General features: G+C 50.4%; 2 protein-coding genes across 2 annotated transcripts in view; one reads left to right on the top strand and one right to left on the bottom strand.

Annotated features, from left to right (window-relative positions):
- The window catches only part of LOC134983301 (zinc finger protein ZFP2-like), a 294273-nt gene that overhangs the window by 168688 nt on the left and 100392 nt on the right, over positions 1-25193 (top strand). The gene's annotated exons all lie outside the window — the stretch shown is intronic.
- Positions 1-25193, bottom strand: part of LOC134983303 (zinc finger protein ZFP2-like) — a 69168-nt gene that overhangs the window by 41741 nt on the left and 2234 nt on the right. The window contains exons 2-3 of the mRNA XM_063949016.1: positions 10154-10345; positions 9753-9831 (exon numbers count right to left, since the gene is read on the bottom strand). Coding sequence (XP_063805086.1) covers positions 9753-9831; positions 10154-10345 — 271 coding nt within the window. The remainder of the gene's footprint in view (positions 1-9752; positions 9832-10153; positions 10346-25193) is intronic.

Genomic DNA, 25193 nt, shown 5'->3' with positions numbered 1-25193 from the left:
GTATTTGTTGTTGTTTACTGCAAATAGGCCTGGGGATTTGGTATTACACTCTGCCAATCCAGACCTAGCAGTAAGACTGGAGTCAGTCGTTTAACTTGCTGGGGTTCTTTTGCTACTCTGTGAACTTAGCAAGTTTGCGGCTGTATTCTCAGATTTGCTTGCCTAAATCCTGTCTCACTGTGCAAGGTGTTCAGGTGTCAGTTTAGTGGCAGTAAGCTGAACCTGTACACTGCAAGTGAGGATTAGGATTGGGGAGACTCTCCTTGTGTCTATCATTCCATCTCTGACCAAGGAGTTTACTGCCACACCCGTTGGTAACCCTTTAGGGTTTTGCTGTTGCCCTTAGCAACAGCATTTCGGGTTCTCTACGTATTAAAACACAACATCTTGCTTTTTCCATCTGAGCATTACTAATACTAGGGAGACACCCAGTTTCTTAGCCTCTGGGCTTCTCTGTTCACTTTGTGTTTATTTTGTTACCCTATCACCTTCTGTGTACGTAATGTCATATTCCCCAGGCTGTCTGTGAGTTCATTTGTTTTGCATCCCTATCCGTTCAGACACCAGTACATTCCTGCAGGCACTGGTGTGCATAACAGTTGTTATGCACACCAGTGCCTGCAGGAAAGTACTGGTGTCAGAATTGTTATGCACTCCAGTGTCTGCAGGAATGTACTGGTGTTTGAACTGTTATGCAAAACAAATGGACTCACAGACAAACTGGGGAATATGACATAACGTACACAGAAGGTGATAGGGTAACAAAATACACACAAAGTGAACAGAGAAGCCCAGAGGCTAAGGGACTGGGTATCTCCCTTGTATTAGAACTGAAGCAAGATGTTGTGTTTTAATACGTAGAGAACCCGAAATGCTGTTGCTAAGGGCAACAGCAAAACCCTAAAGGGTTACCAACGGATGTGGCAGTAAACTCCTTGGTCAGAGATGGAATGATAGACACAAGGAGAGTCTCCCCAATCCTAATTCTCACTTGCAGTGCACAGGTTTTAGCTTACTGCCACCAAACTGACCCCTGACACCTAGCACAGTGAGACAGGATTAGACAGGCAAGTCTTAGAATACAGCCGCAAACTTGCTAAGTTCACAGAGTAGTAACAGAACCCCAGCAAGCTAAACGACTGACTCCAGTCTTACTGCTAGGTCTGGATTGGCAGAGTGTAATACCAAATCCCCAGGCCTATTTGCAGTAAGCAACAAACAAATACAAAGCTACACAGTACTGGCTAACTTTCATGAACTGACTAACCAACAAAGATTCAGCAGCATCTGCTTACCCTGAAAAGAGGCCTTATAAAGCAGGTGCTGTCCACGCCCCACTCAGACCTCACAGACTGTGAGCACAAAAACCAGCACCGGATCCCCTGCCGTGCACAGAGCCTATAACCACTGCACAGCAAAAGACCCGAACCGGAGTATCAGCTGCGCTCAGGTTACTTCACTAGCACTTGTCTCCCGGTTGCCATGACGACGTGGCAGCACAGGGCAGGAGACCCTAACAGTACCCCCCCTCTGACGAGGGGTCAAAGAACCCCTACCACCGGGTTTATCGGGGAACTGCGAGAAGAAAGAGCGTATCAGTCTGGGGGCATGAAGATCACAACTGCGCACCCACGACCGCTCCTCCGGGCCATACCCCTTCCAGTGCACCAAAAATGACAGCCGACCCCGAACCACCTTGGAGTCAAGAATCCTTTCAACAACAAACTCCCTCTGGCCACGTACCAGCAGAGGGGAAGGTCTTCCACTGGAAGAAGGATTACTAATCGCCCGTTTTAAAAGGGAACATTGAAATGTTTTATTGATACCCAAAGAACGGGGCAGATCTAACTGAAATGCCACCGGATTGATAACCCTGGTGATCTTATAAGGGCCGATGAACCGGGGCCCTAACTTATGAGATGGCTGTCTCAACTTCAAATTCTTGGTAGACAACCAGACGAAGTCTCCTAATTTGAAGCTGCAGGGTCTTTTCCGCTTATCAAAAACCCTTTTGGTCACTAATGACACAGACACAAGGGCTTTCTTCACTTTCCGCCAAATACCTCTAAGGACCGAAACCACAGAGGAACCACCAGGCGTGGAGTCCAGGGGGTCAAAAGAATTGGCCTTAGGATGATGCCCATACACACAAAGGAAGGGAGAGATCCCTGTAGCAGAGTGAGCCGCGTTGTTATAGGCAAACTCCGCCATGGACAGATGAGCAACCCAGTCAGTCTGACACTTGGAGACATAACACCTGAGGAACTGCTCCAAGGACTGGTTCACCCTTTCAGTCTGCCCATTAGACTGCGGATGGTAGCCTGACGACAAGCTGACAGAAATCTGGAGATCGGAACAAAATGCCCTCCAGAATTTGGCCACAAACTGGGATCCGCGGTCAGAGACCACATCAAGTGGCAACCCATGGAGACGCACAACATGCAGCATAAATAATTCAGACAGGCGTCTGGCTGATGGCAGCCCAACCAGTGGAACGAAGTGCGCCATCTTCGAAAACCTGTCAACGACAACCCAGATGGCTGTCATCCCCGAGGATTTGGGCAAGTCCACCACAAAATCCATTGAAATGTGGGTCCATGGCTTAGATGGGATAGAGAGTGGATGTAATGGGCCAACAGGAACCCCTCTAGGAGTCTTATTTCGGGCACAGATGTCACATGCCCGAACCCACTGATCCACATCCTTAGCCACCGAGGGCCACCACACCGCCCTAGATAGCAACTCCCGAGTTCTGGCAATACGCGGGTGACCTGCCGACTTCTTGGCATGGAATTCCAGGAACACTCGCTGTCTTAACCTAGGAGGCACAAACAAAAGACCTACCGGAAGGTCTGGAGGAGCCTGCTCCTGTGCTCTAAGGACTAATGATAAGAGGTCCTGGGTAATGCCCACTTTAATACATGATGGGGAAACAATGGGCAACGGCTCCTCGGTGGTCTCCTGGATTGGAGCAAAACTCCGCGAGAGCGCATCAGCCTTGATGTTTTTTGACCCAGGGCGATATGTTATCAAAAAATTAAAGCGAGCAAAAAACAAAGCCCATCGTGCCTGCCTGGCATTGAGACGCTTCGCTGACTCTAAATATGCCAGATTCTTATGGTCAGTGAGAATTGAGACCACAAACTTAGCCCTCTCAAGCCAGTGTCTCCACTCCTCGAGTGCATCCTTAATAGCCAACAATTCCCGGTTACCCACGTCATAATTCATCTCGGCAGGCGAAAATTTACGGGAAAAGTAAGCACAGGGATGAAGGCGATTATCAGACACTCCCATCTGAGAAAGCACTGCCCCAATACCCATCTCAGAGGCATCCACCTCCACCACAAAAGGACGCTCTGGATCTGGGTGTCGCAGCACCTTGGCCGAAACAAATGCCCTTTTGAGACGGGCAAAAGCCGCTTTAGCCTCACCAGACCAGTGAGCAACATCCGCCCCTTTCTTAGTGAGTGCCACCAAGGGCGCCACTATAGACGAAAATCCAGCGATAAATCGTCTATAAAAATCTGCAAAGCCCAGGAAACGCTGAAGCGCCTTCAAACTAGTGGGCTGCACCCAATCCAGGACTGCCTGTACCTTGGAACCCTCCATTTGGAAACCTTCTGGGGAGATAATATATCCTAGAAATGCGATTTGCTAAACTTCAAATTCGCACTTCTCCAGCTTCGCCCCAAGCCGGTGGTCTCTGAGTTTCTGGAGGACTAAGCGTACATGCTTCCGATGTTCCTCCAGGGAATGGGAGAAGATTAGGATGTCATCTAAGTATACAACTAAGAATCTATCCAAATATTCCCTGAGCACATCATTCATGAAATCCTGGAAGACTGCCGGGGCATTACAGAGCCCAAAAGGCATCACCAAATATTCATAATGCCCTGAGTGTGTATTAAAGGCAGTCTTCCATTCATCCCCCTCTCTTATTCGGATTAGATTGTACGCACCGCGTAGGTCAATCTTAGAAAAAATGGTGGCAGTACGAAGCTGGTCAAACAAGACCGAAATGAGAGGCAGTGGGTATGAGTTTTTAATCGTGATACGGTTCAATTCCCTGAAGTCGATGCAGGGTCGCAACGAACTGTCCTTTTTACCCACGAAGAAGAACCCCGACCCAACTGGAGACTGTGAAGGTCTGATAAATCCCTTAGCCAAGTTCTCCTGAATGTACTCTGCCATAGCCTGAGTCTCAGGACGTGACAGGGAGTACAACCTGCTCTTGGGAAGCTTAGCATTTGGCAACAAATCAATGGCACAGTCATAGGGGCGATGGGGAGGTAGTACTTCTGCAACTTTTTTGGAGAACACGTCCTCAAAATCTGCATAACACCCTGGCAATCCTGGCAAACTTAGCTGCGAGAGCCTGACTGGAAGGCTCAAGCAACTCCTGAAACAATCAGTACCCCAACTAAGAATCTCCCCAGAGACCCAGTCAAATTGAGGATTGTGGGCCCTTAACCAGGGTAACCCCAACACCAATGGGGCAAAAGTACAGACAGTCACATAACAGGACAATTTTTCAGAGTGTGTGGCTCCAATAAACAAAGAAATCTGGCTAGTGCAAGAGGTAATTTTACCTTGGGATAATGGTTCCCCGTTTAACCCACAAATCTCAATTTCCGATGCCAAGGGTACTAAGGGAACAGAGTGTTTCAGGGCGAATTGGCGGTCCATAAAAACCCCGTCGGCCCCACTGTCCACAAAGGCCTCAATCTTGACAGTTTGACCGAGGATCTTCAAGGTCACCGGAATGATAAAAGTCTTCTTGGGAAATTCTGACTTCTGGCCTGACAGGATATTTCCCATCACCCTCAGGCCCTGAAGTTTTCCGGCTTTTCTGGGCATGATACTACCACATGACCTTTATTCCCACAGTACAAACACAACCCCTGCTGTCTCCTCCGCGTCTTCTCACGCGAGGAGAGGCGGGTAGCCCCAATCTGCATAGGCTCCTCAGAAAATTCCTCAGAGTCTGAGGTTCCCTTGGGAAGGAAGGAAATCTCAGTCTCCCTTTCAAGCCTACGCTCTCTCAGCCGTCTATCCACCCGGATGGATAACTGCATGAGCTGATCCAAGCTATCAGGCAAGGGATATTGTACCAGTTGGTCCTTTATCTGGTTAGAAAGACCTCTTCGGTACTGGTGTCTCAGGGCTGGGTCATTCCACTGGGTATCATGGGCCAACCTCCGAAACTCCGTACAGTAAACCTCAACTGGCCTTCGCCCTTGCTTAAGGATCGAAATCTGAGCCTCGGCTGAGGCCGTCTTGTCAGGGTCATCATACAACATGCCCAGTGCCGTAAAAAAAGCATCAACACTTTTAAGCGATGGACAGTCAGGCTGCAACCCATATGCCCAGACCTGTGGGTCTCCTTGTAGCAAGGAAATCACTATGCCCACCCGCTGAATCTCCGACCCAGAAGACTGAGGCCTAAGCCGGAAGTATAGCTTGCAGCTCTCCTTGAAACAAAAGAACTGCGAGCAATCTCCAGAAAAACGATCCGGGAGATTTACTTTCGGCTCCTTAACCCTTGCAGGTGCTGCTGCTGCGGGAGCTCCGCCAGCAGCCTGGGAGGTGTGCATTTTAATGGACAAATCATTAAATTGTCGAGTCAGGACCTGCACCTGATCGACCACCTGTTGCAACGTATTTTGAGGGGTATGCTCCATATTCCCTCAAAATTTCAACAGGAGTATTGGGCTGCTGAATATGTTATGCACACCAGTGCCTGCAGGAAAGTACTGGTGTCAGAACTGTTATGCACTCCAGTGTCTGCAGGAATGTACTGGTGTTTGAACTGTTATGCAAAACAAATGGACTCACAGACAAACTGGGGAATATGACATAACGTACACAGAAGGTGATAGGGTAACAAAATACACACAAAGTGAACAGAGAAGCCCAGAGGCTAAGGAACTGGGTATCTCCCTTGTATTAGAACTGCTCAGGTGGAAAAAGCAAGATGTTGTGTTTTAATACGTAGAGAACCCGAAATGCTGTTGCTAAGGGCAACAGCAAAACCCTAAAGGGTTACCAACGGATGTGGCAGTAAACTCCTTGGTCAGAGATGGAATGATAGACACAAGGAGAGTCTCCCCAATCCTAATTCTCACTTGCAGTGCACAGGTTTTAGCTTACTGCCACCAAACTGACCCCTGACACCTAGCACAGTGAGACAGGATTAGACAGGCAAGTCTTAGAATACAGCCGCAAACTTGCTAAGTTCACAGAGTAGTAACAGAACCCCAGCAAGCTAAACGACTGACTCCAGTCTTACTGCTAGGTCTGGATTGGCAGAGTGTAACACCAAATCCCCAGGCCTATTTGCAGTAAGCAACAAACAAATACAAAGCTACACAGTACTGGCTAACTTTCATGAACTGACTAACCAACAAAGATTCAGCAGCATCTGCTTACCCTGAAAAGAGGCCTTATAAAGCAGGTGCTGTCCACGCCCCACTCAGACCTCACAGACTGTGAGCACAAAAACCAGCACCGGATCCCCTGCCGTGCACAGAGCCTATAACCACTGCACAGCAAAAGACCCGAACCGGAGTATCAGCTGCGCTCAGGTTACTCCACTAGCACTTGTCTCCCGGTTGCCATGACGACGTGGCAGCACAGGGCAGGAGACCCTAACAACAGTTCAAACACCAGTACATTCCTGCAGGCACTGGTGTGCATAACAGTTCAGACACCAGTACATTCCTGCAGGCACTGGTGTGCATAACAGCAACTGTTCCCTGGACCTCGCCTTTATAAGGAGATCGTCCAAGTACGGGATAATTATAACTCCTTTTTTTTTTTAAGGAGTATCATCATTTCGGCCATTACCTTGGTAAATACCCTCGGTGCCGTGGACAGACCAAACGGCAACGTCTGGAATTGGTAATGACAGTCCTGTACCACAAATCTGAGGTACTCCTGGTGAGGAGGGTAAATGGGGACATGCAGGTAAGCATCCTTGATGTCCAGTGATACCATGTAATCCCCTTCCTCCAGGCTTGAAATAACCGCCCTGAGCGATTCCATCTTGAACTAGCATCTTTTTATATACGTGTTCAAGGATTTCAAATTTAAAATAGGTCTGACCGAACCGTTCGGTTTCGGTACCACAAACATTGTGGAATAGTAATCCCTTCCTTGTTGAAGGAGAGGTACCTTGACTATCACCTGTTGCGAATACAGCTTGTGAATTGCCTCTAGCACTGCCTCCCTGTCCAAGGGAGTCGTTGGCAAGGCAGATTTTAGGAAACGGCGAGGGGGAGACTCCTCGAATTCCAGCTTGTATCCCTGAGACACCACTTGTAGAATCCAGGGATCCCCCCCGTGAGCAAGCCCACTGATCGCTGAAGTACTTGAGACAGGCCCCCACTGCACCTGGCTCCGCCAGTGGAGCCCCAGCGTCATGCTGTGGACTTAGAGGAAGCGGGGGAGGACTTTTGTTCCTTGGAACTGGCTGTATTTTGCAGCTTTTTCCCTCTACCTCTGCCTCTGGGCAGAAAGGACGCGCCTTTAACCCGCTTGCCTTTCTGGGGCCAAAAGGACTGTACCTGATAATACAGTGCTTTCTTTTGCTGTGAGGGAACATGGGGTAAAAATGCTGATTTCCCAGCTGTCGCTGTGGAAACTAGGTCCGAGAGACCATCCCCAAACAACTCCTCACCCTTGTAAGGCAAAACTTCCATGTGCCTTTTAGAATCTGCATCCCCTGTCCACTGCCGAGTCCATAAGCCTCTCCTAGCAGAATTGGACAATGCACTTATTTTAGATGCCAGCCGGCAGATCTCCCTCTGTGCATCTCTCATGTATAAGACTGAGTCTTTTATATGCTCTATGGTTAGCAGAATAGTGTCCCTGTCTAGGGTGTCAATATTTTCTGACAGGGAATCTGACCACGCAGCTGCAGCACTGCACATCCATGCCGAAGCAATAGCTGGTCTCAGTATAATGCCTGAGTGTGTATAAACAGACTGCAGTATAGCCTCCTGCTTTCTATCAGCAGGTTCCTTGAGGGCGGCCGTGTGCGGAGACGGCAGTGCCACCTTCTTTTATAGACGTGTGAGCGCTTTATCCACCCTAGGGGATGTCTCCCAACATAACCTGTCCTCTGGCGGGAAAGGGTACGCCATTAGTAACTTTTTAGAAATTACCAGTTTCTTATCGGGGGAAGCCCACGCTTCTTCACATACTTCATTTAATTCATCAGATGGGGGAAAAACCACTGGTAGTTTTTTCTCCCCAAACATTATACCCTTTTTTGTGGTACCTGGGGTAACATCAGCAATGTGCAAGACATTTTTCATTGCCGCAATCATATAACGGGTGGCTCTATTGGAATGTACAGTAGTCTCCTTGTCGTCGACACTGGAGTCGGTATACGTGTCGACATCTGTGTCTGCCATCTGATGTAGCGGGCGTTTTAGAGCCGGTGATGGCTTTTGAGACGCCTGGGCAGGCACGAGCTGAGAAGCCGGCTGTCCCACATCTGTTATGTCGTCAAACCTTTTATGTAAAGAGTCGACACTATCACGTAATTCCTTCCACATGACCATCCAGTCAGGTGTCGGCCCCGCAGGGGGCGACATCACATTTATCGCCTCCACATAAGCCTCCTCATCAAACATGTCGACACAGCCGTACCGACACACCGCACACACACAGGGAATGCTCTGACTGAGGACAGGACCCCACAAAAGCCCTTTGGGGAGACAGAGAGAGAGAGAGTATGCCAGCACACACCAAAAGCGCTATATAACACAGGGATTAACACTATAACTGAGTGATTTTTCCCAATAGCTGCATATATATATATATATATATATATATATATATATTGCGCCTAAATTTAGTGCCCCCCCCCCTCTCTTTTTTAACCCTATGTAGTCTTGAAACTGCAGGGGAGAGCCTGGGAGCGATCCTTCCAGCGGAGCTGTGAGGGAAAATAGCGCCAGTGTGCTGAGGGAGATAGCCCCGCCCCTTTTTCCGCTGACTTCTCCCGCTTTTCTATATGTATATCTGGCAGGGGTATTTTACACATATATAGTCTCTATGACTATATTATGTGTTATTTGCCAGCAAGGTACTCTATATTGCAGCCCAGGGCGCCCCCCCCCGCGCCCTGCACCCATCAGTGACCGGAGTGTGAGGTGTGCATGGGGAGCAATGGCGCACAGCTGCAGTGATGTGCGCTACCTTGATGAAGACCGAAGTCTTCTGCCGCCGATTTCCAGGAACGTCTTCTTGCTTCTGGCTCTGCAAGGGGGACGGCGGCGCGGCTCCGGGACCGGACGACCGAGGCTGGGCCTGTGTTCGATCCCTCTGGAGCTAATGGTGTCCAGTAGCCTAGAAGCCCAAGCTAGCTGCAAGCAGGTAGGTTCGCTTCTCTCCCCTTAGTCCCTCGTAGCAGTGAGTCTGTTGCCAGCAGATCTCACTGAAAATAAAAAACCTAAAATATACTTTCTTTTCTAGGAGCTCAGGAGAGCCCCTAGTGTGCATCCAGCTCAGCCGGGCACAAAATTCTAACTGAGGTCTGGAGGAGGGAGGAGCCAGTGCACACCAGGTAGTCCTAAAGCTTTCTTTAGTTGTGCCCAGTCTCCTGCGGAGCCGCTATTCCCCATGGTCCTTACGGAGTCCCAGCATCCACTTAGGACGTTAGAGAAATGTGATCAGATGATGTGTGTATATAGGGGCCCCCATACCTGCTCTCCCCTGTACAATACATGACAGTCTCCTCTTACCCAGTGATGTGAGGGGCCGGTGATTCTCCATCATCACGTCCTTGTACAGACCCCTGTGTTCCTCTATATACTCCCCTTCCTGCATGGAGACATAGACAGTGACTTCCTGACGCCTTATAGGAACCGGACACACACAGTGATACATTCATCACCCAGACACATCCCCTGGTGTTACTGTATAATGTCCCATTCCCAGCAGTCACCTCTCCAGTCATCACCCAGACACGTCCCCTGGTGTTACTGTATAATGTCCCATTCCCAGCAGTCACCTGTCCAGTCATCACCCAGACACATCCCCTGGTGTTACTGTATAATGTCTCATTCCCAGCATTCACCTCTCCAGTCATCACCCAGACACGTCCCCTGGTGTTACTGTATAATGTCCCATTCCCAGCAGTCACCTCTCCAGTCAGCAGCTGAATGATCTTGTTGGTGAGTTCCAGGATCTTCTGGTCACTGTGCCTCTCATGTATCAGTGAGTGAGGTGGAGGCACCGTGATGGGGCTCTTAGTTCTGCTCAGTCCACGTGACACACGGCTATGGCTGCTGGGTGTCTCACACTCACCAGATGTCTTCTTTACTACTGTGCAACCCTGCGAAATGGGGGATACATCAATATCACTATAAATACTGACAGATCCCCTCACCTCCCCAGTCATGTCCCTGTATTATTACTATAGATATAAGTGACGTCACTGTGACACTCCCAGATCCCCTCACCTCCCCAGTCATGTCCCTGTATTATTACTATAGATATAAGTGATGTCACTGTGACGCTCCCAGATCCCCTCAAGTCCCCAGTCATGTCCCTGTATTATTACTATAGATATAAGTGACGTCACTGTGACACTCCCAGATCCCCTCACCTCCCCAGTCATGTCCCTGTATTATTACTATAGATATAAGTGATGTCACTGTGACGCTCCCAGATCCCCTCAAGTCCCCAGTCATGTCCCTGTATTATTACTGCAGATAGGGCTAACAGACCAGGGTGACATAGAAGCGGAAGACTGAGTGCGGATAAGAGGGTTAGGAGGACAATTGGCTGGGGTTTGTGAAGAAGTGGGCCTTGAGAGCCCATTTGAAGTTTTGTAGAGAGGTGGAGAGTGAGATGGGGAGAGCACGTGCAAAATAGGTAGGACTGGGAGGAGGTAATCAGTTGACAGGATAAGGCCCCCAATTCTGAGACACACCTAGCAGAAGCCAGGGCCAGTAACATCACCGTCTTCCACGTGAGGTACTTGTCTTCTACCATCACCAGAGGTTCAAAGCAGGAGGACTGTAGAAAACGTAACTTAACATCTAGATCCCAAGGTGCCATAGGGGGCACAAAGGGAGGTTGTATATGAAGCAGCCCTTGCAAGAAGGTCTGAATTTTTGGCAAGAGAGACAACTTTTTCTTGATGGAGATGGAAAGAACTGAAATCTGGACTTTAATGGATCCCAGACATAAGCCCTTATCCACTCCAGCCTGCAGGAAACACAGGAACCTTCCTAAGTGGAATTCCGAAGAGGGATATGTGCGTTCTTCGCACCAAGAGACATATCTCCGCAAGATATGATAGTGTTTTGACATCACAGGTTTTCTGGCTTGTACCATAGTGGCAATTACCTTTTTGGAAAGCCCTTTGTGAGCTAGGATGTTCCGCTCAACTTCCATGCCATCAAACTAAGCTGCCGTAAGTCCGGGTAGACGAACGGTCCTTGTTGAAGAAGATCCCTTCTTAGTGGTAGAGGCCAAGGGTCCTGTACAGACATGTCCAGAAGAGCCGTGTTCCATGCTCTTCAGGGCCAATCCAGGGCAATCAAGATTGCTTCCACTTTTTGTTGTCTGATCCGCTTGAGGAAACAGGTAGACCAGCTGGTAAGGCCAAAGCGAAGTCAGCGCATACACTGCATTCGCCTGAGGGTCCCTGGTCTGTGAGCAATAGCAGCGAAGCTTCTTGTTGAGATGAGAGGCCATCAAGTCGATCTGTGGGCAACCCCACCTGTGGATGTTCAGTTGGAACACCTGAGGGTGTAGTCCCCACTCCCTCAGGTGGAGGTCGTGGCGGCTTAGGAGGTCCGCCTCACAGTTCTCCACTCCCGGAATGAAGATTGCGGACAGCGCTCTTGCATGTTTTTCTGCCCAGAGGAGTATTCTTGACACTTCTCGCATGCAGGCCCTGCTTTTTGTCCCTCCTTGTCGATTGATGTACGCCACTGCCAAAGCGTTGTCCGACTGCACCTGGATTGCCTGTGGCCTTAGTAGAGGAGATGCCTGAAGCAGAGACGTTCTGGATAGCCTGAAGTTCCAGAATGTTGATTGAAAGCAGGGCCTCCTGGGCAGACCACCTGCCCTGGAACTGTGCCCCTTGGGTGACAGCTCCCCATCCTCATAGACTTGCATCTGTTGTGAGGAGGATCCAGTCCTGAATCCCAAAGTTCCAGCCTTCCAAGAGGTTGGAAGACTGTGTCCACCACAGGAGTGAAATCCTGGCCAGGGGTGACAGCCGAATCATCCGGTGCACCTGAAGATGGGAACCGGACCATTTATTCAGGATGTCCAATTGGAAGGGTCTTGCATGGAACCTTCCGTACTGTATCGCCTCGTAGGAGGCCACCATCTTTCCCAACAATTTTATGCAAAGATCAACGGACACTCGAGCAGGTCTGAAGACCATGCATACCATTTCTTGGAGTGCTCTCGCCTTGTCAACTGGGAGGAATACTTTCTATGCTACAGTATCCAGTAGCATGCCCAGAAACAGGAGCCGCGGAGACGGTTCCAGGTGGGACTTCTGTAGATTAAGGATACACCCGTGGTGAGACAGGCGTTTTGTAGTGCGATCTATGTGGAGTAATAGAAGCTCCCTTGATCTTGCTTTTATCAGGAGATCGTCCAGGTATGGGATCACATTGACCCCCTGGACCCTGAGCTGAAACATCATTTCCACCATCACCTTCATGAACACCCTTGGAGCTGTAGACAGGCCGAAGGGTAATGCCTGAAATTGGTAATGATCGTTCAGCAGGGCAAACCTCAGAAAGGCCTGATGACATGGCCAAATTGGGACATGTAGATAAGCATCCTTGATATCCAGGGATACTAGGAACTCCTGTGTTCCAGGCCTGCGATCACTGCCCTCAGAGATTCAGTCTTGAATCTGAAAACCTTCAGGTAAGGATTCAAGGACTTCAGATTCAGAAGGGATCTCACAGACCCATCTGTTTTCGGTACTACAGACTGTAGTAACCCTGTCCTTGTTGCAACAGTGGTACTGGGACAATGACCTGGGACTGTACCAACTTCTCTATGGCCAGTAGTAGAGTACCATGCATACTTTCCAAAACTGGTAAGCCTGATTTGAAAAATCGTTGGGGAGGAGAAACGTCAAACTCCAGCTTGTAGGCCTGAGAGATAAGGTCCCTTACCCAAGCATCTTGGCAAGAACCGTCACAGATGTGGCTTAAGTGACGTAACCGAGCTCCCACCACGAGATCCCCCCGGGGTGGGTGTGCACCGTCATGCTGAAGTGTTTGCGGGAGCAGAACTGGTTTTCTGGTTCTGAGACCCAGCAACTGCTGGTTTTATAGGTATTGCCCTGGAGCCTCTCGCTGCATTGGAGGCTCCTCTGGCTCTGGATCGAAATCTGGAGGACCGAAAGGACTGAGTAGATGGTCCCGTTTAGGAACGTCTAGCAGGAGGGGCACCCGAAGGGAGAAATGTGGATTTTCCGGCCGTAGCCTTCGAAATCCAGGTGTCCAGGTCACCTCCAAAGAGCCATTCACCTGTGAAGGAAATAGATTCCACATTACGGTTTGAGTCAGCATCAGCGATCCACTGACGTAACCATATGGCTCTGCGCGCAGACACAGCCATAGCCGTGGTTCTAGCACTAACAGTGCCAATCTCTTATAAGGAGTCACAGAGGACTCTTGCCGTGTCCTGAATGTGAGACAGTAAGGCAACAGTGTCGTCTAAGGTCATATTACCCAAGAGATCTTCCTTTATTTGTCTAGCCCAGGAATGGATTGCATGTGTCATCCTGCAACCTGCAATGACAAGCCATTGTGCTACGCCTGCAGCAACGTAAATAGGATTTTAATACCTACCGGTAAATCCTTTTCTCTTAGTCCATAGAGGATGCTGGGGATGCTTCAAGAACCATGTGGTATAGACGGGATCCGCAGGAAACATGGACACACTATAAGACTTTGAATGGGTATGAACTACCTCCTCCCTCTATGCCCCTCCTCCAGACTCCAGTTATAGGAACTGTGCCCAGGGAGATGGACATTTCGAGGAAAAGTATTTATTTAACATTTTAAACTAAGGTGAGATACATACCAGCTCACACCACCAACACGCCCTACAACATGGCATTCAACAACAACGCATGCAACGGCATGATCAACAACAGTGACAGACTGACTGCACTCAGCACAACATGTGCGTAACTACAACCAATAACTGCAGATACCGTCCGCACTGGGACGGGCGCCCAGCATCCTCTATAGACTAAGAGAAAAGGATTTACCGGTAGGTAATAAAATCCTATTTTCGCATATGTCCTAGAGGATGCTGGGGATGCTTCAAGAACCATGGGGTTTATACCAAAGCTCTAGAACGGGCGGGAGACTGCGGATGACTCTGCAGCACAGATTGACCAAACAAGAGGTCCTCCCCAGCCAGGGTATCAAACTTGTAGAACTTCGCAAAGGTGTTTGATCCTGACCAAGTAGCAGCTCAGCTGTAATGCCGAGACCCCTCTGGCAGCCGCCCAGGATGAGCCCACCTTCCTGGTAGAATGGGCCTTCACCGACTTCGGTAACGGCAATCCTGCCGTAGAATGAGACTGCTGAATCATATTACAGATCCAGTGTGCAATAGTCTGCTTGGAAACAGGAGCCCCAATCTTGTTGGGAGCATGCAGGACAAACAGAGCCTCTGTTTTCCTAACTTAAACCGTTCTGGCGACATAGATTTGCAAAGCTCTGACCAAGGCATCAGTAGCCACTGGAACCACAACAGGCTGGTTCACGTGAATTGAAGAAACCACCTTTGGCAAAAATTGCTGACGAGTTCTCAACTCCGCCCTATCAGCATGGAAGATTAAATAGGGACTTTTGTGCGACAAAGCAGCCAATTCAGATACCCGCCTTGCAGATGCCAAGGCCAACAGCATGGCTACTTTCCAAGTAAGGAATTTTAACTCAACCTTATGCAAAGGTTCAATCCAATGAGATTGCAGGAATTGCAACACCATGTTAAGATCCCATGGTGCCACTGGGGGTACAAAGGGAGGTTGTATGTGCAGTACGACTTTCACAAAGGTCTGAACTTCTGGAAGGGAGGCCAACTCCTTCTGAAAGAAAATAGATAAGGCCAAAATTTGTACTTTAATGGAGCCTAACTTTAGGCCCTCATCCACACCTGCTTGCAAAAAATGGAGCAACCGCCCCAGCTGAAATTTCACACCAAGACACATATTTTCTTCAAATACGCTGGTAATGCTTTGCCGTTACTTCTTTTCTAGCCTGAAGAAGTGTGGGAATGACTTCACTGGGAATACCATTTCGGGTTAGGATTTGGCGTTCAATCACCACGCCGTCAAACGCAGCTGTGGTAAGTCTTGATACACGCACGTCCCCTGTTGCAACAGGTCCTCACAAACAGGAAGAGGCCAGGGATCTTCTATGAACAACTCCTGAAGCTCTGGATACCAGGCCCTTCTTGATCAATCCGGAACAATGAGTATCGCCTGAACCCTTGTTCTTCTTATAATCTTTATCACCTTTGGAATGAGAGGAAGTGGAGAGAACACATATACTGACGGAAACACCCACTGTGTCACTAGGGCGTCCACCGCTATAGCTTGAGGGTCCCTTGACCTGGAACAATATCTCTGAAGTTTCTTGTTGAGGCGTGACGCCATCATGTCTACTTGAGGAACTCCCCAACGACTTGTCACTTCTGCAAAGACCTTTCGATGAAGACCCCACTCTCCTGGCTGGAGATCGTGTCTGCTGAGGAAGTCTGCTTCCCAGTTGTCCACACCCGGAATGAAGACTGCTGACAGAGCGCTGGCATGTCTTTCCGCCCAGCGAAGAATCTTTGTGGCCTCGGCCATCGCTGCTCTGCTCCTTGTACTGCCTTGGCAGTTTATGTACGCCACTGCTGTCATGTTGTCTGACTGAATCAAGACAGGCAGACCCCCGAAGGAGATGTTCTGCTTGCAGTATGCCGTTGTAAATGGCTCTTAATTACAGAATGTTTATGTGTAGACAAAACTTCTTGGCTCTACCACTTTCCCTGAAAGTTTCTTCCCTGTGTGACTGCTCCCCAGCCACGGAGGCTTGCATCTGTGGTCACTAGGATCCAATCCTGAATCCTGAACCTGCGCCCCTCCAGAAGGTGAGAACTGTGCAGCCACCACAGAAGGGAGATTCTGGTCCTGGGAGATAGAATTATCTTCCGATGCATGTCCAGGTGAGACCCGGACCATTGGTCCAACAGGGTGCAGTATGGTATGCCGGCAACCAGCATACCGGCGCCGGGAGCCCGACTGCCGGCTTACCGGCAGTGTGGCGAGCGCAAATGAGCGCCACGCTTTTTTATTCTCCGTCCAGGGGGGTCGTGGATCCCACGAGGGAGAATAAGTGTCGGTATACAGGCTGTCGGGATTCCGGCATCGGTATACTGTGCGCCGGGATCCCGTCAGTCGGCATACTGAAGACCACCCGGTCCAACAGGTTCCACTGAAACACCCTTGCATGGAACCTGCCATATACGGAATGGCCTCGTAGGCCGCCACCATCTTCCCCAGCAACCGAGTGCATTGAAGAACTGACACTTTTGTTAGTTTCAGAAATTGTTTTACCATGTTCTGTAATTCAAGAGCTTTTTCCATTGGAAGAAAAATTCTCTGCAATTCTGTGTCCAGAATCATTCCCAGAAACGAAAGCCGTGTCGTTGGATCCAACTGTTATTTTGGCAAATTTAGGAGCCACCCGTGTTGTTGCAGAATCGTCAGTGAAAGAGCCACATTCTTCAACAATTGCTCCTTGGACCTCGCCTTTATGAGGAGATCGTCCAAGTACAGGATAATTGTGATTCCCTGCTTCCGCAGGAGAACCATCATTTCCGCCATTACTTTGGTGAAAATCCCGTGGACAGAACAAACGGCAACATCAGAAATTGGTAATGACAATCCTGTACCGCAATCCTCAGATAAGCCTGATATGGAGGATATATGGGGACGTGTAAGTCGGTATTCTTTAAGTCGACCGACACCATAAAATCCCCCTCTTCCAGCGTGGAGATCACTGCACGTAGAGATTCCATCTTGAATTTGAATTTCTTTAGAAAGAAATTGAGTGATTTTAGGTTCAGAATCGGTCTGACTGAACCATCCGGCTTCGGGACCACGAACAGGCTCGAATAAAACCCTTCCACCCGCTGTGACGGGTGCACAGTGACAATCACTTGACTGTGACACAACTTTAGTATTGCAGCGCTTACTATTTCCCTTTCTAGAAGAGATGCTGGCAAGACCGACTTGAAAAATGGGTGAGGGGGCACGTCTTGAAACTCCAATTTGTACCCTTGGGTTACTATTTCGACTATACAAGGGTCCAGGGCCGAGTGCACCCAGACCTGACTGAAAAGTTTGAGACGTGCCCCCACCAGTGCGGACTCCCTCAGAGGAGCCCCAGCGTCATGCAGTGGATTTGGCAGAAGCCGGGGAGGACTTCTGCTCTTGGGAACTTGCCACAGCTTGTGACCTTTTTCCCCTTCCTCTCGTAGCAAGGAAAGAAGATCCTTGTCCTTTTTTGTATTTATTGGGCCGAAAGGACTGCATTTGATAGTGGGGGGTTCACTACGATATGCCGGCGGTCGGGCTCCCGGCGACCAGCATACCGGCGCCGGGAGCCTGATCGCCGGCTTACCAACAGTGTGGCGAGCGCAAATGAGCCCCTTGCGGGCTCCCTGCTCTCGCCATGCTACGGGCACGGTCCAGGGGGTCGTGGACCCCCAAGAGGGAGAATAAGTGTCGGTATGCTGGCTGTCGGGCTCACGGCGCCGGTATGCTGGTCGCCGGGAGCCCGACCGCTGGCATACTGAAGACCACTCGATAGTGGGGCGTTTTCTTTTGCTGTGCAGGAACATAAGGCAGGAACGATGACTTACCCGCGGTAGCCGTAGATACCAGGTCAGTGAGGCCATCGCCAAACAAGACCCTACCGTTAAATGGTAGAGACTCTATCGCCTTCTTAGAGTCAGCATCAGCTTTCCATTGATGAATCCACAACACTCTCCTGGCTGAGAGTGCCATGGCATTGGCCCTTGATCCCAAAAGGCCAATATCCCTCACAGCTTCCTTTAAATACGCTGCAGCATCCCTGATGTGACCCAAAGTCAAAAGCACGCTATCCCTATCTAGGGAATCTACCTCAGATGACAAGTTCTCTGCCCACCTTTCAATAGCGCTACTCACCCATGCCACAGCAACGGCAGGCCTGAGTAGCGACCCCGTAGTGACATAAATGGATTTCAGGGTATTTTCCTGCTTACGATCCGCAGGATCCTTTAGGGTTGCCGTGTCAGGGGACGGAAGCGCCACCTTTTTGGATACACGCGATAAAGCTTTGTCTACCGTGGGGATTGACATCCACCTTTCCCTGTCCCCAGAGGGGAACGGATATGTCACTGGAATTCTTTTGGGAACCTGTATCTTTTTGTCAGGATTTTCCCAAGCCTTTTCAAAAAGAGCGTTCAGTTCATGAGAGGGAGGAAACGTTACCTCAGGTTTCTTTCCTTTATACATACAGACCCTAGTATCAGGGACAGCAGGGTCCTCAGTGATATGTAACACGTCTTTTATCACCACGATCATGTACTGAATACTTTTAGCCAGCTTTGGATGTAATCTGGCATCATTATAGTCGACACTGGAATCAGAGTCTGTGTCGGTATATGTCTCTGCTATCTGGGTAACTGCACGTTTCTGTGACCCCGAAGGGGTCTGGGCCTGTGACAAAGCATCTTCCATGGATTTCCTCCATGTCTGGTTCTTAGACTCAGATTTATCAAATCTCTTAGTCACGTTTGCGTTTAAAACACTCTCCATATATTCATCCAATCATCCGTCGGCGGTGCAGACACGGTCACTCTCACAGTATTTTCTGTCCCCACTCCAGCCTCCTCCTGGGAAAAGCATTCCGCCTCAGACATGTCGACACCCACGTACCGACACCCACAACCACACTGGGGCTATAGGAGACAGACCCACAATAAAGCCTGTAAGAGAGACACAGAGAGCGTTCTGCCAGCTCACACCCAGCGCCTATCCCGGTACTGAGGCCAGTGACATGACTGCCCAGACCTGCTAGCGCTTTATATATATATACAAATCTGCACCAATTTATTTGTGCGTCCCCCCGTTTTGCACCCTGTTACTTGTACAGCCGTGTGGAGGACAGGGCCAGCGTCTCTGTAGCTTCTGAGGAGAGAAAATGGCGCTGGTCAGAGGTATGTGGGCTAAGCCCCGCCCACTACATATCGCGCTTCAGTCCCGCTTAAATATGTTTATACTGGCGGGGGACCCTTATCTAGTGCCTGGGGCACTGTTATAACTCAAGGCAGTCTGATTTGAGGTGTTCATGCTGCCCAGGGCGCTCCTCCCTGCGCCCTGCACCCTGCAGTGCTGTGATATGTGTGGGAGCACGGAGCGCAGCGCGACACCTCTTCTGTCGTCACTGGAGTCTTCTGATCTTCTCATACTCACCCGGCTTCTATCTTCTGGCTTCTGTGAGGGGGTGACGGCGCGGCTTCGGGAACAAGCAGCTAGGCGTACCGTAGTGATCGAACCCCCTGGAGCTAATGGTGTCCAGTAGCCTAAGAAGCAGAGCCCTTGAACTCTTAAGAAGTAGGTCTGCTTCTCTCCCCTCAGTCCCACGATGCAGAGAGCCTGTAGCCAGCAGGTCTCCCTGAAAATAATTAACCTAACAAAAAGTATTTTCAGAGAAACTCAGGAGAGCTCCTCAGTGTGCATCCAGTCTCACTGGGCACAGAATCTAACTGGAGTGTGGAGCAGGGGCATAGAGGGAGGAGCCAGTTCACACCCATTCAAAGTCTTGTAGTGTGCCCATGTCTCCTGCGGATGCCGTCTATACCCCATGGTTCTTGAAGCATCCCCAGCATCCTCTAGGACGTAGGAGAAAATAGATTTTAGAGTGGTCTCTATTTTCCTATCCGCCGGGTCCTTCACCGTAAGGGAGCCCGGAGCAGGGAGCACCGCCTTTTTAGAAAGGCGAGACACTGAGACGTCAACGGCTGGGGATTCTTCCCAGAATTTTCTGCCTTCAAGGGCAATGAGGAAGGTATTCAGAAACCTTTTCGTCACCATGATATTTTTTATCTGGATTCTTCCAGGCTAGTTTAAATAAGTCATCCAATTCCGTGGAATCAGGGAATGTGACTTTTGGTTCCTTTTGAGGGAGGAAAAATGACTGCTGAGTACTTGCATCCCCCAGGAGGAGCTTTAACACCTCCCTAATAGCCAATACGAGGGGTTCAATACCCTGGATTGGGGTGGCATCCCCATCATCCTGTACATCATCATCAGTATCATATGATAGGAGTGCAGGTAGAGCAGGTTTCTGTGAAGCAGGCAGGGAGGGACGCTTAGCAGTTCTTGTGTCTTGTTTGCAGTTGCAGTGAGCTGAGATGACATATCAGACATCATAGTTTTTATAGCCCCCAACCAGGAGGGCTCCGCATTCTCCCCCACATTAGTATCAGCATGAGATGACTGACTACACTGCTCACATGATATTGAGCTGGATGTACTAGGAGAGAACCTGGCATTACACACACTGCAAGACTTCTGTTTTACCATAGTGTAGTAGAAAACAGTACAATATACACACACAATACAGCCTGATATGATATATGACAAGCCTGCGCTATTGCATGTGAGGAGACAGAGAAGAGAGGACTCCAGCGCACACAATGGTGACCGGCCCCAGTGAGGCTGTCAGCGGTTGTTACATCTGTGTAATCACAGTGAGATTCTTTATAAAACCCCACAGGGGATTATTGTGCACAATGATAGCGGCTCTTCCCCCCTATACCCGGTACCAGTGTATACAGGGGCAGTTCTGGAGGTGCTGTGGAGGCTGCTGAAGCTCATGCAGAGGAAGGCGCCAATATGCCGCTGAGCCCGCTCTAATGTAGCTCCGCCCCCTGCCATGGTGCCGGAGCTACTGCTGTATATTTATACTGGCCATGTCTCCTTATATATGTACAGCCTCACATTGGTTCTCCTGTGTTTAGCCAGTCTCACGCAGGGGCTATAGCGGGTCCCCCCCAGGAGGTTCAGCCGCACATTTGTCCGGGGGACCCCCCCTAGCGGGTCCCCCCGGTTGGTACTCACCACTGAAGATCACCTTCAGGCAGTGTCAGGGGTGTGCGCAATGCTGCGGCTGCGACAGACAAGGCGCCATGCCCCGCTGAACAAACAGCCCTTCAGGACGGTGGTCATGCAACGGGAAGCGGCTCTCACCTCATGAGGCCGGTGACCTTCCCCCCCCAAAAAAAAAATCTCCCATAGTGCAGGTATACTGTTGCCCAAACAGCATACCGAAATCATTAAAAGTTAGAAATAAAAATGATGGAAAACTCTGGAGCTGCAGAGTGTGCATCCTCTCCTGAGGGCTCTTTATCTAAACTGAGCTGTAGGAGGGGCATAGAGGGGAGGAGCCAGCACACCCAGTGGTAGAATGTTTAAAGTGCACGTGCTCCTTTGGACCCGTCTATACCCCATGGTACTAATTCTGTCTACAATATCCCTTATGGATGCTAGAGAAAAGTAATTGCAGGAGAGGGTGGTCCACAGTGTCCAATGCAGCAGAGAGGTGAAGGAGAATAAGCAGAGAGTAGTGACCATTGGATCTGGCAGCATGGAGGTCTTTGTAGACTTCAGCGAGGGCAGTATCAGTGGAGTGGAGAGGACGGAAGCCAGGCTGGAATGGGACAAGCAGTGAGTTTGAGGAAAGACAGGCGGATGTAGACTATACGCTCAAGGAGTTAGGAGGAGAGAGATGGTCGATAGTTGGAGAGATTGGTTGGATGAAGGGTAGGTTGGTTAAGAATAGGGGAGACAAGAGCATGATGGAAGGCAGAGGGGACAGTGTCTGATGAGAGGGAGAGATGAGATGGGCAAGATGGGAACAGGCAGAAGAAGAGAGGTAGCGGAGGAGGTGATAGGGTCAAATGGGGAGGTGGAGAGGGTGAGGAACGGCTGAGGGCCATGACTTCCACACTAGATACAAAGAAGAGAGATGTCAGAGTTGGTAGGAGGTAAGGGGAGGGGGGGGTGTCAGGAAATGGAGGAGGGCATTGCTCAGGGTCTGGTGGGATGTGATATCCTGCCATAGGGAGCCAATTTTGCATGGGAAGTAGGTGGCAAAGTCAAGAGCAGAGAGTGAGGGGGCGGGGAGGGGGGGGGAGACGAGGCGGCGAGGGGGGGGGGGGGCAGAGGAGCAAGTTGACAGTGGAAAAGGGGTGCCAGGGTTTGAGGACTGGGAGGAGATGAGGTTCTTGATGGAAAGTGGACAGTAGGAATGCATGTGGAGTGCCAGGGTTGCTGTGTCATCACATCAGGTGAGGGGGATAGAAGGGGACAGGCAGGGGAGGGGGATATGGGAGGCAGGTAGGTGGCAACTGGGAAGGGACAGGAGACACGAAGGGGCAACCCTATTCACCCCCTATGTGTGTATACGCCCCCCTGTATGTATAGCACCCCCTATGTGTGTATTCCGCCCCCCCATGTGTGTATACCACCCCCTATGTGTGTATAGCGCCGCCTATGTGTGTATACCGCCCCCTATGTGTGTACAGCACCCCCTATGTGTGTACAGCACCCCCTATGTGTGTATACCGCCCCCTGTGTGTGTATACCGCCCCCTATGTGTGTATAGCGCCCCCCCGTATGTATAGAACCCCCTATGTGTGTATACCGCCCCCCCATGTGTGTATACCACCCCCTATGTGTGTATAGCGCCGCCTATGTGTGTATACCGCCCCCTATGTGTGTACAGCACCCCCTATGTGTGTATAGTGCCCCCTATGTGTGTATAGTGCCCCCTATGTGTGTATAGCGCCCCCTATGTGTGTATAGCGGCCCCCTGTATGTATAACACCCCCTATGTGTGTATACCGTCCCCCATGTGTGTATACCACCCCCCTATGTGTGTATAGCGCCGCCTATGTGTGTATAGCGCCCCCTATGTGTGTATAGCGCCCCCTATGTGTGTATAGCGCCCCCTATGTGTGTATAGCGCCCCCTATGTGTGTATAGCGCCCCCTATGTGTGTATAGCGCCCCCTCTGTGTGTATACCGCCCCCTCTGTGTGTATACCACCCCCCTATGTGTGTATAGCGCCGCCTATGTGTGTATACCGCCCCCTATGTGTGTATACCGCCCCCTATGTGTGTATAGCGCCCCCCATGTGTGTATACCGCCCACCCATGTGTGTATAGCGCCCCCCCATGTGTGTATAGCGCCCCCTGTGTGTGTATGGTGCCCCTATGTGTGTGTAGCGCCCCCTATGTGTGTATACCGCCCCCCATGTGTGTACAGCACCCCCCATGTGTGTATAGCGCCCCCTATGTGTGTATACCGCCCTTGTGTGAACAGCACCCCCTATGTGTGTATAGTGCCCCTATGTGTGTATAGCGCCCCCTATGTGTGTATACCGCCCCCCATGTGTGTATAGCGCCCCCATGTGTGTATAGCGCCCCCATGTGTGTATAGCGCCCCCCATGTGTGTATAGCGCCCCCCATGTGTGTATAGCGCCCCCCATGTGTGTATAGCGCCCCCCATGTGTGTATAGCGCCCCCCATGTGTGTATAGCGCCCCCCATGTGTGTATAGTGCCCCTATGTGTGTATACCGCCCCCCATGTGTGTATAGCGCTCCCTATGTGTGTATACCGTCCCCTATGTGTGTATAGCACCCCTTATGTGTATATAGCGCCCCCCTATGTGTGTATAGTGCCCCTTATGTGTGTATAGCGCCCCCTATGTGTGTATAGCGCCCCCTATGTGTGTATAGCGCCCCCTATGTGTGTATACCGCCCCTATGTGTGTACAGCACGCCATATGTGTGTATAGTGCCCCTATGTGTATATAGCGCCCCCTATGTGTGTATAGCGCCCCCTATGTGTGTATACCGTCCCCTATGTGTGTATACCGTCCCCTATGTGCATATAGCGCCCCCCTATGTGTATATAGCGCCCCCCTATGTGTGTATAGCGCCCCCCTATGTGTGTATAGCGCCCCCTATGTGTGTATAGCGCCCCCTATGTGTGTATACCGCCCCCCTGTGTGTGTATACCGCTTCCCTGTGTGTATAGCACCCCCTATGTGTGTATACCGCCCCCCATGTGTGTATAGCGCCCCCTATGTGTGTATAGCGCCGCCTATGTGTGTACAGCACCCCCTATGTGTGTATAGCGCCCCCTATGTGTGTATAGCGCCCCCCATGTGTGTATAGCGCCCCCCATGTGTGTATAGCGCCCCCCATGTGTGTATAGCGCCCCCCATGTGTGTATACCGCCTCCCATGTGTGTATAGCGCCCCCCCATGTGTGTATAGCGCCCCCCATGTGTGTATAGCGCCCCCCATGTGTGTATAGCGCCCCCCATGTGTGTATAGTGCCCCTATGTGTGTATACCGCCCCCCATGTGTGTATAGCGCTCCCTATGTGTGTATAGCACCCCCTATGTGTATATAGCGCCCCCCTATGTGTGTATAGCACCCCCTATGTGTGTATACCGCCCCTATGTGTGTACAGCACCCCTTATGTGTGTATAGTGCCCCTATGTGTGTATACCGCCCCCCATGTGTGTATAGCGCCCCCTATGTGTATATAGCGACCCCCTATGTGTGTATACCGTCCCCTATGTGTGTATAGTGTCCCCTGTGTGTATAGTGCCCCCTATGTGTATATAGCGCCCCCTATGTGTGTATAGTGCCCCTATGTGTGTATAGCGCCCCCTATGTGTGTATACCGCCCCCCATGTGTGTATAGCACCCCCTATGTGTGTATACCGCCCCCCGTGTGTATAGCGCTCCCTATGTGTGTATACCATCCCCTATGTGTGTATAGCACCCCCTATGTATATATAGCGCCCCCCATGTGTATATAGCGACCCCCTATGTGAGTATACCGTCCCCTATGTGTGTATAGTGTCCCCTGTGTGTATAGTGCCCCCTATGTGTATATAGCGCCCCCTATGTGTGTATAGTGCCCCTATGTGTGTATAGCGCCCCCCATGTGTGTATACCGCCCCCCATGTGTGTATACCGCCCCCCATGTGTGTATAGCACCCCCTATGTGTGTATACCGCCCCCCATGTGTGTATAGCGCTCCCTATGTGTGTATACCATCC

This window comes from Pseudophryne corroboree, assembly GCF_028390025.1.
Source record: "Pseudophryne corroboree isolate aPseCor3 chromosome 3 unlocalized genomic scaffold, aPseCor3.hap2 SUPER_3_unloc_12, whole genome shotgun sequence".
Lineage (NCBI taxonomy): Eukaryota > Metazoa > Chordata > Amphibia > Anura > Myobatrachidae > Pseudophryne > Pseudophryne corroboree.
This window is presented reverse-complemented; position numbering and strand designations above follow the sequence as displayed.